The sequence below is a fragment of the Myotis myotis genome, unplaced genomic scaffold, assembly GCF_014108235.1.
Source record: "Myotis myotis isolate mMyoMyo1 unplaced genomic scaffold, mMyoMyo1.p scaffold_m19_p_1, whole genome shotgun sequence".
In the NCBI taxonomy this organism is placed as follows: domain Eukaryota; kingdom Metazoa; phylum Chordata; class Mammalia; order Chiroptera; family Vespertilionidae; genus Myotis; species Myotis myotis.
The window spans coordinates 26,466,441-26,479,710 of record NW_023416313.1 but is presented as its reverse complement, the minus strand read 5'-3'; the positions used below and the strand labels follow the sequence as shown (position 1 = coordinate 26,479,710).

General features: G+C 46.4%; 1 protein-coding gene across 1 annotated transcript in view; it reads left to right on the top strand.

The window, feature by feature from the left end:
* The first annotated feature begins 12,250 nt into the window (after positions 1 to 12,250).
* The window catches only part of BEND4 (BEN domain containing 4), a 36,371-nt gene continuing 35,351 nt past the window's right edge, over positions 12,251 to 13,270 (top strand). Inside the window, exon 1 of the mRNA XM_036300639.1 lies at positions 12,251 to 12,737. Within this exon, the coding sequence (XP_036156532.1) occupies positions 12,278 to 12,737 (460 nt within the window). The 5' untranslated portion in view covers positions 12,251 to 12,277. The remainder of the gene's footprint in view (positions 12,738 to 13,270) is intronic.

The following is a 13,270-nucleotide window of genomic DNA, read 5'->3' as shown; positions in this document are numbered from 1 at the left end:
ATCGATGTTTCTCTCTCTCTCCCTTCCATGTTTCTCTCTCTCCCTTCCACTATCTCTAATCCTCAGGTGAGGATTAACAACAACAACAACAAATTGATCCAAGGATAGCGCAGGACAGCTGTCTTTCTATTGTGGATTTTAAGCTGGGAAGATAACACTTTGTGTCTGCTAGCTACCTTTCCTCCAACATGGAGAGAGGAGAGTTAGGTGGACAGAGAGAAAATCCTGGAACCAGTGAGCCCCTTTTTCTCTAATTCTTGCAGTCCTTTTTTGCTTCCTATGAGATACCTTAGCAACCTTCTGAGTTGAATGAGCCAATAAATTTCTCTTTGTACTTAACCTGGTTTGAGTTGAATTTCTGTCTCTTGCAACATGTAGAGTCATACTATAAAAGACTAAAAGTTTAAATCGCTGCCTTGACCACTCACAGAAGGTGTCCACCTGAGCTGAAGGTACTTCCCTCTTACAAAAGACTGAGTTTTATACCCAACAAACTTGTCATCTTGCTAGTCTCCACTGTCTTCTGTATTCAATCCATTTATTTCTCTTTCACTCCCCACCTAGCCTGGACTTCAAGCAGATGTGATTGCTCTCTAACTGCAGTAATTGTCCTTGAGGAGACCTGGAGGGACCCTATTTTAGTCATAAATATCAAAATGCTCAGACATCCCAATGTGGTCTTCCAAGTGGTTACCTTGATACCATGATGTGTTTATTCCAGTCACACTGCCATTACTTCAAGCAGTGGTGTTCAAGAGAGCTGTATATTCAGATCACCCGAAGAGATTTTAAAAACACCAATGAAAGGTCTCACCCCAGAGATTCTGTTTTCAATGATCTGGGGAAGGACCTGGGTATCAACATTTTTCAAATTTCACCCAGCCAAGGTTAAGTCAGCCAAGATTACGATTGGCTGACTAAAAATATATTTATCCACACTTTAAGTAATTTTTATGTTTGATTCAACCAGAATAACTTGTTGTCTGACCATGATTTGTGGGGAGGGGCTAGAGAAGGCATGGAGGTGTTACCCCTATGTAACTTTCCTTCAGCATTTCCTGGGCTATGCTTGAATTCATTAAAGCATATTGGATATCTCCAGGGGTGTGATGGAAATTATCTAAAGTCCCTGTTCTTAACATCATTTACAAATTGGCCTTGTGGTCTGTAGTCTCATGGGAACCCACTGTTTGTGCCCAAGTGAGTCTATCTGTTGTGTGCATTTAAGTCTCTGTCTATATATACTAATCCATACAATTCTGGCAGACTTGTTTTTAAAATATCAAATACTTGACCTTTTATGACATAACTCATTTTGGTTAATATAAATTTTCTAACCTACTTATATGACATATGTTTCAGTTTGCTAGGGCTACAGTAAGACAATACCACAAAGAAAAATTTGGACACAAAGACAGGCACACAGGGAGAACACCATGTGAAGATGAAGGCAGAGGTGGAGAGGATACTTCTACAAGCCATGGAACCCCAGAGATTTCCAGCAAACCAACCACCAGAAGCCAGGGGAGAGTCAGGAAACAGATTCTTCCTCACAGCCCTCAGAAGGAACCAATCTGGTGACTTCTAGCCACCAGAACTATGAGACAATACATTTCTGTGGTGTAAGCCACCCAGTTTGCCATGCTTTGTTATAACAGCTCTAGAAAACTAATACAGACCCTTACACAAAAGTCTATGATTCATTAATCATTCACCTTTGATGCTGTCTGTAGTGTTGGGGAGAAGACCCAAAAGTTTGAATAACCTGAACAAGTTAAAGGGTCACTGCTGATCATCATGCAACACATGAGGTTTATTACCAGCTGCTTTTTAAATACAAAAAAAGAGAAAAATAACAAAACTTCCCTCTTCCTAGCCTACGAAACAGAATCCAAAAAGCCCAGCTGCCTAGACATTATAGCAGTTAGAAAATTGTCACAATTTTTGCAGCAAAAACATATGTCTATTGGTTTTCAAAAATGGGTACTCACAGAAGCTTTGTTAGCAAACCATGAAATCCTCCAGGCACCAGACAAATCCAGTTGCTTTCTTGGTTGGGTACCTATAGGGTGGATTAATTTGTAAAAATTCCAGTAAAGCATATAATACGTGATCTTACAAAATCTCAAGTTGCCAATATTTAAGATTGTATTTCACTGGCTCAATTCAGAACCTTTTCCATGGAAGTCGGTCCTCCTGTGGTTCTATGGAATAAAATGTTGGCTTAACCACTAATTAACATTATGGGCTGATAATTTCCTATTGCAATATAACACTCATAGAGAAAAAATTAGAGAGGGAAGAATGGAAATTGATCCTGCTGGTGGAGACCGCATACTCTTCTTAGAAACTGAATCACCCACAGTTTGACTTGTTACTACATTTCCTCAATTTGCTCTGAATTATTTCCCCCCTCCAACTTTATATTCAACTTTATTCTCATAAACATCTAAAGCGCATACTTCTGTCCAGAATGCTTTCAGCTCATTGGGAGAAATATTCTTTTATAAATTGAAGGAAAATAAAAAATAGAGAATAAAATATTAAGTTTACTAAGCTTGACAAAGAATATTTCTTGATACGAGTTCAATTTTCTTCAATTCCTTTTTGTTAAGTTCTTTTAGGATTGTCCAGCTGGTGTGGCTCAGTGCTTGAGCATCGACCTATGAACCAGGAAGTCACGGTTCAATTTCCGGTCAGGGCACATACCTGAGTTGCAGACTCAATCCCCAGTGTGAGGCATGCAGGAGGCAGCCAATGAATGATTCTCTCTCATCATTGATGTTTCTATCTCTCTCTTCCCCTCCCTTCCTCTCTAAAATCAATAAAAATGTATTTTTTTAAGTTCTTTTAGCTTTAAGGGAAACAGTCCCCACAGCATAACATTGGACGGGTCAATGAACAAATAAACTAATCCATTATCAAGAGCCAATTAGTCAATGATGGTCAATTCTGGTGCTTTTACTGGAGCTTATAGGAAAGAGGTGTTCCATTTTGACAGAGGTGGCAAACTGCTGGTGGCCAGGTGAGTACTACAAAGGAAGAGTCTGCCAGAGAATGAATGAATACAAAGAAAATTGGTGACAAAAAATGGAGAAAGGTGGATTCCTAATAACACCATGAGCCTCCATAGCTGCTCTACACCAGATACACTTCTAGTCTTCAGGGTCCTGTGAGCTATAAGCACCTTTATGCTTAATTCATTTGTGTTGTTACTGTCACTTGCTACTGAAAGAGCTCCAATGAATATAGAACCCTATTAGTGAAATAAACAGTAATTAATCAAAGATGACTGTCCTTTTCTACTCTTTAAAAGGATGTATCCAATCCAAAAATGTTCTAGAAACCATCACTGGAAGGAAAGAAAAAACTTGTAGATCTATTCTAAAAAGAGGCTGGGGAAGGGGATTAAACTTCCTCTGAATAGCCCCAAGGGTCAAGAGTTGGGAGGCAAAGAAGCCAATTTGGGTTTAAGGCAATGAAAATATTTCCTCTGTTGAGAGCTGTATAAAATGGAATGGACCGAAGAGGAAATAGAAGGGACCACCTCTTGAATACATTCTACATAACTGTCACTATAGCTACACTGGTCTAAGCAGTCCCAGTTCTATTGTAATCTACCAGAGCCTCCTATAATCATTCATGCATTCAACAAATGTTTGTTAGCCTTTACTCTTCCCTAGGCACTATTCTAAATGCTGAGGACTCATAGGGAACAGAAAAGACAAAAATCCCTGCCCTCAAGCAATGTACATTCTGCCCTGGACGGTTTGGCTCAGTGGATAGAGCATTGGCTTGTGGACTGAAGAGTCGCAAGTTCAATTCCGGTCAAGGGCACATACCTTGGTTGCAGGCTTGATCCCCAGCCCAGGGATCAAGCCTACAACCAACAGATGTATCTCTCTCACATCAATGTTTCTCTCTCTGTCTCTCTCCCTTTCGCTCTCTCTAAAAAAAAAAAAAAATCAATGGAAAAATATCCTTGGGTGAGGATTAACAAACAAACAAAAAAAGAAATGTAAATTCTAGATAGAAAAGGAGAAGGAAGCACATCATGGATAGGTCCTTGGAAACTGTGACTTTAAGCAAAATGATGTACAAGGAAACCAATTTTACCATAGACTAATATAAACGAGAACTACTATATACTATTTCTGGTCACAAAAGCATCCTCAAACTTCTAAATAAAGACCCAAAACACTTCTAATATTAAACATTGAAATAAATGTAAGCTATACATCTATTTAAGAAAGATAAATAAAAACAAGTAAAATCATTATTTTCCACCCCACTTATTCCAGTTCAGGGTTGCAAATGGCTGGAGCCTCCCCCAGCAGCTCAGGGAGCGAGGCTGGCACCCATCCTGGACAGAACGCCCTTCTATTACAAGGCCACACACACACACACACACACACACACACACACACACTCAGACTGAAACAATGCAGACACTCAAGTTAACCTCATGTGCACATCTTTAGGATATGGGAAGACAAGAAGTACCCTGAGAAAACCCATGCAGAGATGGGGAACGTGCAAATTTTACACAACAGTGCTCCCCCCTGAAATCAATCTTTTCCCCTCATCAACGCTATAATGAAATGAGGTTGAAAGACTTGCTATATGGGAGGGTGGAGTGCAACTGTACATAGGGTAATCAGTGAAGGCCTCGCTGAAAAAAAGACACTACACCTAAGAATGGAAGGAGATAAAGTAGGAAGTTACACAGACAACTGGGGAAAGAGCATTTTAAGCAGAAGGAATACTGAGAGTAAGAATCCTGAGGCAGTACACTTGGGGCCTGTTCAAGACCAGAGAGGCTGGAGTGGAGTGAGGAGGGAGGGGGTAGAAGGAATGAGCTCCCAGAGGCAGGGGTGGTGGTAGATCATGAGGGGCCTGAAGTAAGCAATTGTATGGACTCTGGATTTTACTCTAAGGACGAGGGAGACAATGGAGCACCATGGAGAGATATGATATTTTATTTTTTATGTCCATTTATGTCAAAGCAGTAATGATTTAAAATTATAAAAACCGCCGAAACCGGTTTGGCTCAGTGGATAGAGCGTCGGCCTGAGGACTAAGAGGTCCCAGGTTCGATTCCGGTCAAGGGCATGTACCTGGGTTGCGGGCATATCCCCAGTGGGAGATGTGCAGGAGGCAGCTGATCGATGATTCTCTCTCATCGATGTTTCTAACTCTCTATCTCTCTCCCTTCCTCTCTGTAAAAAATCAATAAAATATATTTTAAAAAAAAAATAAATAAATAAATAAAATAAAATTATAAAAACCTTCCCACTGTTGAACATGTAGGTGAGCTTAGAGACAAATGGGACAGGATGGGGGAGGCTGGATACATAGGGGTCGGGGTGGAGGCGGCGGGACATGCGCCCAGCGCCCCTCTGTGCCCAACCTCTCTAAGGATGTCCCTGGGAGAGGGCCTCGCTTCCTCCAAAGCCTAGAGGCAGTGGCTCTTCCTCATCTCTGCCCACAGCAGGGGCACAGCCAGTGGCACCAGATTCCAGAGTCCGTGAGAGCCAAGGTGTGGGAACGTAAGACACATAATGATATTTTAAAAGGGTCACTCAGTTACTAGAAAATAAAGTCTCTCTGCTAAGAATCTGATCCTCTGCAGTCCATTCATTGTCCACAAAGATGAATGAATCTTTTAAAAAACCATAGAACAGACCAGCAATCTACTCCTGGGCCTTTACTTCCAGACAAATAAAACACCACCTCACAAATACATGTCATAGCCCCAAACTGAAAACCACCCCAATGTCCTACAATAGGTGAATGGTCAAGCAAACTGTGGGACACCCCTGCCATGGAATACTATTCAGCAAGAAAAAGGAATAAACTATTGATACACACAATATGGATGGATCTCAGGGGCATTAAACTAAGTGGGAAAGTTCAAATGATCACACATTGCATGATTCCATTTATATAACTACTAGGGGCCCAGTGCATGAATTTGTGCATCTTGAAAGAAACTGTGGACCACGAGGCTGCGGTGGGCACAGGGGCGGATCTTGGCCCATCCTCCTTGCCCCTGCCCGGCCCCTCCCACCGCAGCCCCCAGTCCCCTGTCTGCTGGCAGCCCCGCTCAGACTACCACCACTCCCACGCACTGATGGTGCGGAGCAATTGGGGCCAGCTCCAGCAGCAGGTGTGAGCGGGGTCTGCGCCATCAGCAGGTGCGAGCAGTGGCTGCTGTCCTAATTGCCCCTCTGAAGTAGGGGGAGGTGGAGAAGCCCTGAGAGGTGATCAGGGCTGGCAGCTGTCGCTGACACCTGCTGATGGCATCAAGCAATCGGGGCCAGCATCGGGCACCGGCAGCAGGTGCAAGCGCTGGGCGGGACCATGGTGTATGGGAGCAAAGAATTTTCAGTAACCACCAGAGGCTCACCCTGATGACAGCGACCAGCACCCGGCCTAGGTCTGGCACCCCTGCTCACCTGCTCCACCATCCCGCCACGGCCAACCCCTGCCAAGTTCCGTGCGCGCCCCCTGGTGGTTGGGACACACCACATAGTGACTGGTTGTTCGGTTGTTCCACCATTCCATCTATTTGCATATTAGGGTTTTATACATATAGTTACAAAAAAAATGGACCCATTGGAGAATATGGATGAAAGGTAATGGGAATTCTCTGCACTATGTAATTTCCAGTGAATCTGTAATTTTTTCTAAATAAAAAGTGTTGTTTAAAGAAAGCGTCGTAGAAAATAAATTGTTGCCCTAGCCAGCTTGGCTCAGTGGATAGGGTGTCGGCCTGCGGACTGAAGGGTCCCAGGTTCGGTTCCGGCCAAGGGCACATGCCTGGGTTGCAGGCTCAATCCCCAGTGTGGGGCGTGCAGGAGGCAGTCGATCAACGATTCTCTCTCATCATTGATGTTTCTATCTCTCTCTCCCCTTCTCCCTTCCTCTCTGAAATCAATAAAGAAATATTTTTTTTTTAAAAAAAGAAAAGAAATTGTTTCACTGGAAAAGTATGCATTGTCTACATCCAGCATACAGTGCCCAGTTATCTGATTCTACTCCTTCACTGTCTTTGAACTATTTTTACAACTTTGAAAGTTTAGATGGTAACTGATAAACATGCCGACTTTCTGTCTGGTAGGGATTCCCTTCCCCCTTGCACCCCCAACCCCCGTGAAAAAACCTGTTTACACATGCAAAAACCATGCACGCATTCAAGTGAACATTCCTTTATTTCATATCAGTTTGTGCTTTTTTGACTCTCCCTTTGAATAATATGAGGATATGGAACAAGTTAAATAACATTTTCAAAATCTGTTCATTTCTATGTCTGTATGAGAGCCATGATTGTACCGTTTCTGAAAATTATCTTCTGAGAACATAAATCTGGTCATTTCACTCCCCAGTGTTGCAAGCTTCCAGCTGGATTTAGAAGAAACCCCAAACATTTCCCCGGTGTACAAGACCCTGCACGCCCTGGCCCCAGCCTGCCCTCGGGCCTCATCTCCTCCACTCTGCCCCCGGCCAGGACACGCTGACCACTCACCCTTCTCTCAGCCCTGAGAACATCAAGTTTGTTCCTGCTTATGGATGCGCACCTGCTGTCCCTCAGCTCGGGCTGCTCATCTCATGGATGGCTTTTCTTCATAATCATAAGTAACTCTCAGCTCAATTGTTCCACCTCAGTGAGGTCTTCCCAAACCACGCTTTCAAAAGGAACATCCCCACCCTATTTCTTCACCAGTTATTTATATCTGAAATAATAGCAGTCTTATGTTGTATATTCATATATTATTATATTTACTAGTAGCCCTGCACATGAATCTGTGCGCCAGCGGCTCTCTGCCCACTGCCCCACCCTCCTGTAGCTCCCCCCTCCCCCCCACTCATAGCTTGCTGCCCTGCCCTCCTGTAGCTCCCCTCCTCCCCACTCATAGCTTGCTGCCCTGCCCCCTCCTGTAGCTCTCCACCACCCGCTTGTAGCTCGCTGCCCCACCCTCCTGCTGATCCGTGATCCGGTCATTACTCAGTCAGTTGTTACGCTTCACGGCGTAACGAACATTTGCATATTACATCTTTATTATATAGGATTATATAAGTATACTACATTATAGTTCTTATAAATTATATGAATATATTTATTATGTATTAATAAATATAGGGTGTCCCAAAAATGTATATACACATTTTGAATTACTATAAAGGCAGTGTTTATTAAAATAGATTTCATTTTCAAAATTGAGCTATCAGCTGTGACAGTGTGTATACATTTTGGGGGGGACACCCTGTATATTATTAGTGTTCAGTTAGTTACTAGTTTATTTCTTTATTATCTGCCCACCCCAATTCCATAATAGTAGGATTTGGGAATCTGGCTCCATTATACACCCCGTGCTTAGAAAGGTACCTAGCATATGGTGGACAGTGAATAAATATTTGTTGAATAACTCCCTGAGTAAATGATGCTTCTGGAAGCAGCGTGGTCCCCATCACTGGAGGTTTCTAAGCATCTGACAGGGTCATAGAAAAGCTGTAGGCATAAGCTCATCACAAGACGAAAAGACTGTTAAGGTCCCTTGTTTGCACTATCAATCTATGATTTCATGGCCACCACCCCTTTCTGCTATGCACTGGGAAACGCAAAGGAGCATTCCTCAGTCATTTTCCACCAAATGACAGTATGTGCACCCCTGTTCCTGCTGCAATATCATCTCAGCATTAAAATGTTGAAACTAATCAGACATTTAATTTCAAAGTAGAAGGTCATTATCTTGTCACAAAATTTTATTCCAATTACTTTTTTTCTTATTTTATGAAATGAATTAAAAGTAGCACAAAACATTGAGAGATCAAACAGTCAATCAGAAGCTCATTAAATATCATTGAAATTGGTGCAATAAAAAGCATTTCCCATGGCTGACATTATTTAAAAGCCATATTCTGGATGGCTCAAGAAATTGACATGCTGCCAATCAAAAAAATCACCCTGTCCATAAATAGCCACTTCAGTTTTAAAAGTTTACTATCTTTTTTCTGAAATAAAGAGTAAATATCTACAAGGATTTAAAGCATGAGTACAATTACTATTGTATCAGCCCCTATGAGACCCTAAAGAGAAGATATCAGTAAAGTCACCCTCTGATCATGTAGACCAGCGATTTTCAACCAGTCTTTTTAAAATATGCAATACCTGACTGTTTAGTCAGGTGCACTGACTTCTTTTCTCTTAGATTGTCAAATTTAAAAAATGACAACAGCCAACACAACAATAGCCATCCGGTATGAATGAATCAAAATTATGCCTATATTTTTGTCAGATCGGCAAAAAATATACTTTTTGGTGTGCTGCAGAATTTTAGTAATTTATGTATGCCATGAAAAAGGTTGAAAATCACTGATTTAGACTATAAGCTTGCAAAGTGCTACCAGTGATTTTATAATCATTTTAATACATAGCATTTATGTATAATACTCAACTAAGTACAATCCCAGGCAGGAATTAGTAAATCAGTTACATTTTTTTAATTGAGTTCAACTCCACACTTGGAATAAATACCCATTTTCTTTTCAAAAGAGTGATTATTAAGCACTTCATTCTTCTATGGGCCCAGACATAAATGACTGCTAGCATGAGGATCTGACAGCTGATCATTTTTAAATTTCTTATATATTTTTTCTTCTAGGAGCCCGTCACCCGCCCTCCCACCCCCACACTTTTTTAAAAAGCTAGATCACTAATTTTAGCATTTAGTTTTATAGAAACAACCACTTTTTGATATACAGGATGGCAGGTCCTTTCAGTTGGAAAAAGACAACAACAGAAGTATTATTCCCAGTCTCTTACGGTGATTTAAGTGATGAAGATGATATAAAAATGCATAAGCAAAAGAGGAAGCTCCAGGGATAGGAAATTACTTCTTCAGTAAAAATTCTAACATTCCCCCCAACACTCCGCCCTTCCCCGCCCCCCCCCCCCCCCCCACACACACACACACACTGCCACTACCCTGATTTCTTTTCAAAACCCTGGACTTACTGGCAAATTATCTGGGAGTAAAGTGGGAGGGAAACATTTCAATGCAAAATTCAGAGCTGCTTTATAGAAAGAAGTGTGTGGGGAGGTTTGTTATCATTTATTTCCTCCAGTACATCATTCAATTTCAGCTGTCTCACATCTCAGAAGCAGCTCCCCCATTTCTCACTTATGTGCCTAAGAAACATCTTCCTGGCATCTCATTCTCTCTCCCTGTCTTTCACCAGCATTTCATTATTTTTTTAGCTGTCCCTCTCATGCTTGTCTCCCTTTTTCCCAGTGATCCACGTGTCCTCATTTAGCAGATTTCAGAAGCCAGGGAGAAACGTTGCAAATAATGTTAAATATGATTAATATCTTGAATTCCTTGAAATATGACATGCATGAGTTACAATGAAACCTCTTTTATTTCCCCATGAAATGCTTTTGCATAATGAGAAAGAAAATGTCCTCTATGCCCTAATCAGCCCTGACAGTTCCTGGACTCCCAAATACTTTTATTTATGGCATTATTTATTTCATCTCTAATAAATGGAGGTTGGGTAGGAACCACAGCATGATCTGAGGCTGCAGGGGAAAGGGAGTCTATCCAGGGTGGAGGCACACAGAGGCTGAGTCAGGAAAGAGAGAGAGGCTTCCAAACAAGGGAGGAGCTGTGGGAAATGAGAAGCCAAAGACCTGAACCCCCAGAAAGAGAAAACCGGTCATTCCCCAAGACTAAAAGGAAAGCTATGAAAACCAACCTAACTTGCCAGTGGAAAGATGCGTGTCATACATCAAGGAGATGTGCCCAAAATTCCAACCTGGAGAATGAAGATCGAAGGCTGGGAAAACAAACCTGGGGGAGGGTATGCTGGCATTGGAGTTGACTAGGGGAAGGGGCATTTGCTCTAAAAAGTGGCTGTGAGACATCTCTAGTCCCATGGGATCCCCCTCCAAACCACAGAGGCCCTTCTCTCATTGGTGTCCTCCAGAAACCGTGGCCTGGTGGCCCCAGATGCAGAGAGGAACAGCCTGCGAAATGCAGAGTGAGAGCTCTCAGGCCAGCTTGGCCCTACAAGCACATATACATCTATAGGGTGTCCCCCAAAATGTATACACACACTTTGGGAATAATTATAAAGGTAATGTTTTATTAAAATACATTTCATTTTCAAAAAGGGAGAGTATCAGCTGTTAAAGTGTGTATACATGGGGGGGGGGGCGGTGACAGGACACCCCGTATATCAAATAACATTTTTGAAAGTATCTAATCACCATCCCAAAGGGAAGTGTCAGGTCATCTTTTACCCTCAATTGCACAGAGAGTATCTGCTATGGAAAGAAGTGAGGATTTGCATTCAAACGATCTAGCTGCACTTGTGTGGCTTTGAGCTTTTTCCTTGAGGGGCCTCGGTTTTCCCATCTGTAGAATGGGGAAAATGATTCTGCTATGCACTCTCAGGGCCCCTACAGAGAACTAACGAAATCATGTGAAAATGCAACGCCCTGCGCACTCTTAGGATGAGCATGAACTCCACGGCCCCTTGCTGGGTGTGGGCAGAACCCTGGGCGTGCAAACCACGCGCAGCAACCTGGGTCAAGACCTTAAACGCGCTGAAGCCTGGGGGGAGGGGGCTCATTCCCGACCCTGGGAACGGGCTGTAATACCTGCCCCAGGCACGCACGCACGCACACACGCACTCTAGCCACCCCGCCCCGTCCGTCCCAACTACCACCAGCCACGCCGTGCAACGCCAGGAGTTTAGGGTGGTGCAGGGGGTGCCAGGAGCTACTTTCCAAAACTGGACGCCGCCAGCAGCCCCAGCCTCGCCTCTCCACCTGGGACTCCGAAGTCTCTCCGAGGCTGAAACCTCCCCGCCACCAGGTCGCCCTCGGCGTCCCAACTGTCCCCTCCCCCCTCCCCTCCACCCCGTCGAAAGCGCCCCCCGCGGGCGGCGGCGGCGCCAGGCCCCGCCCCTCCCCCATGATCATTAGCAGCTATTACCCTAAACACTTGCTCTTGACTTCCTTTCTCCCTCCAGGCATTGGCGAGGCGGCCTGTCAATCAGCTCTCGGGCGGCAGCCCCCCGCGCGGGGGCTCAGCGATGCCAGGCTTGGCGACAGGCGGCAGTGACGGCGGCGGCGGCCACGGCACAGACACACACCCTCCCGCACGCGCGCGCTCGGGCAGCGCCGGCGGACGGGCGGCGGAGGCACCCGCGGAGCCCGGCGCGGGGCGGGGAGGGGGCGTGCGGCCGCGGACCGGCCCCGAGGCGCCGCATGGAGGAAGACATGCAGCCCGCGGAGGAGGGGCCCAGCGTCCCCAAAATCTACAAGCAGCGCAGCCCCTACAGCGTCCTCAAGACGTTCCCCGGCAAGAGACCGGCGCTGGCCAAGCGCTACGAGAGACCCACCCTGGTGGAGCTGCCGCACGTCCGGCCGCCCCCGCCGCCCTTCGCGACGCGCGCCGCCGTCTCCATCAGCAGCAGCGAGCCGCCGCCGCCGCCGCCGTTCCCGGCGCAGAGCACCTACCCCCCGGGGCCCGGCCGGGCGGCCGCCGCCGCCGCCCCCTCTTCGTCATCGCCTTCCGCCGCCTCCCAGGGCCACCTGCGGACTCCCGCCGCCCCCGCCGCATCCTCATCTTCGTCTTTCGCCGCCGTCGTCCGGTACGGCTCGGGGCCGGCGGCCGCCGCGGGCAGCAGCGCCGGCAGTGACGGGGCGAGCCTGGAGCTCAGCGCAGGTGCCAACTCTTCCGCGCAACTTTCCTTCCCGCTCCGGCCGGGGGGCGGGGTGGGGACCGGGGACGGGGCCGCTGGGGACGGCGGACACCTTCCCGCGCCCCGGGCCTGGCCGGCGGGGCGGGGGGCTGGGGGATGAGCCCCCAGCTGGGCGTCGCGGCGTCCGAGCGCGCCCCGGAGGCCTCCCCGCGCGGGCAGCAAGTTGTGGGGGGCTCCGCCGCGTGGCCGCCGCCCGGTCCCGGGCTTCCGACGGCGCGCGCCTCTTAACAGGTGGCTCCGCCGCTCGGATCCCGCGTGGCGCCCAGGAAATGCCCAGGCGGCCCGTCGGCGGCGGGGACCGGGCGGGGTCGCGGGGGGCAGCCGTGGCGCCGAGGCCGCAGGCGGAGTGGAGACCGGACGCCCCAGGGTGACAGCCGCGGCCGCGCCCCGACACTCTCGAGCTGCTCCGGCGACCTGGGGGACGCCCTCCCTGGAGAGCCTCCGCCGCCGCGACGTTTTCCCTTCCACTTCTTCCCTTCGCCTCCCTCTCCCCATT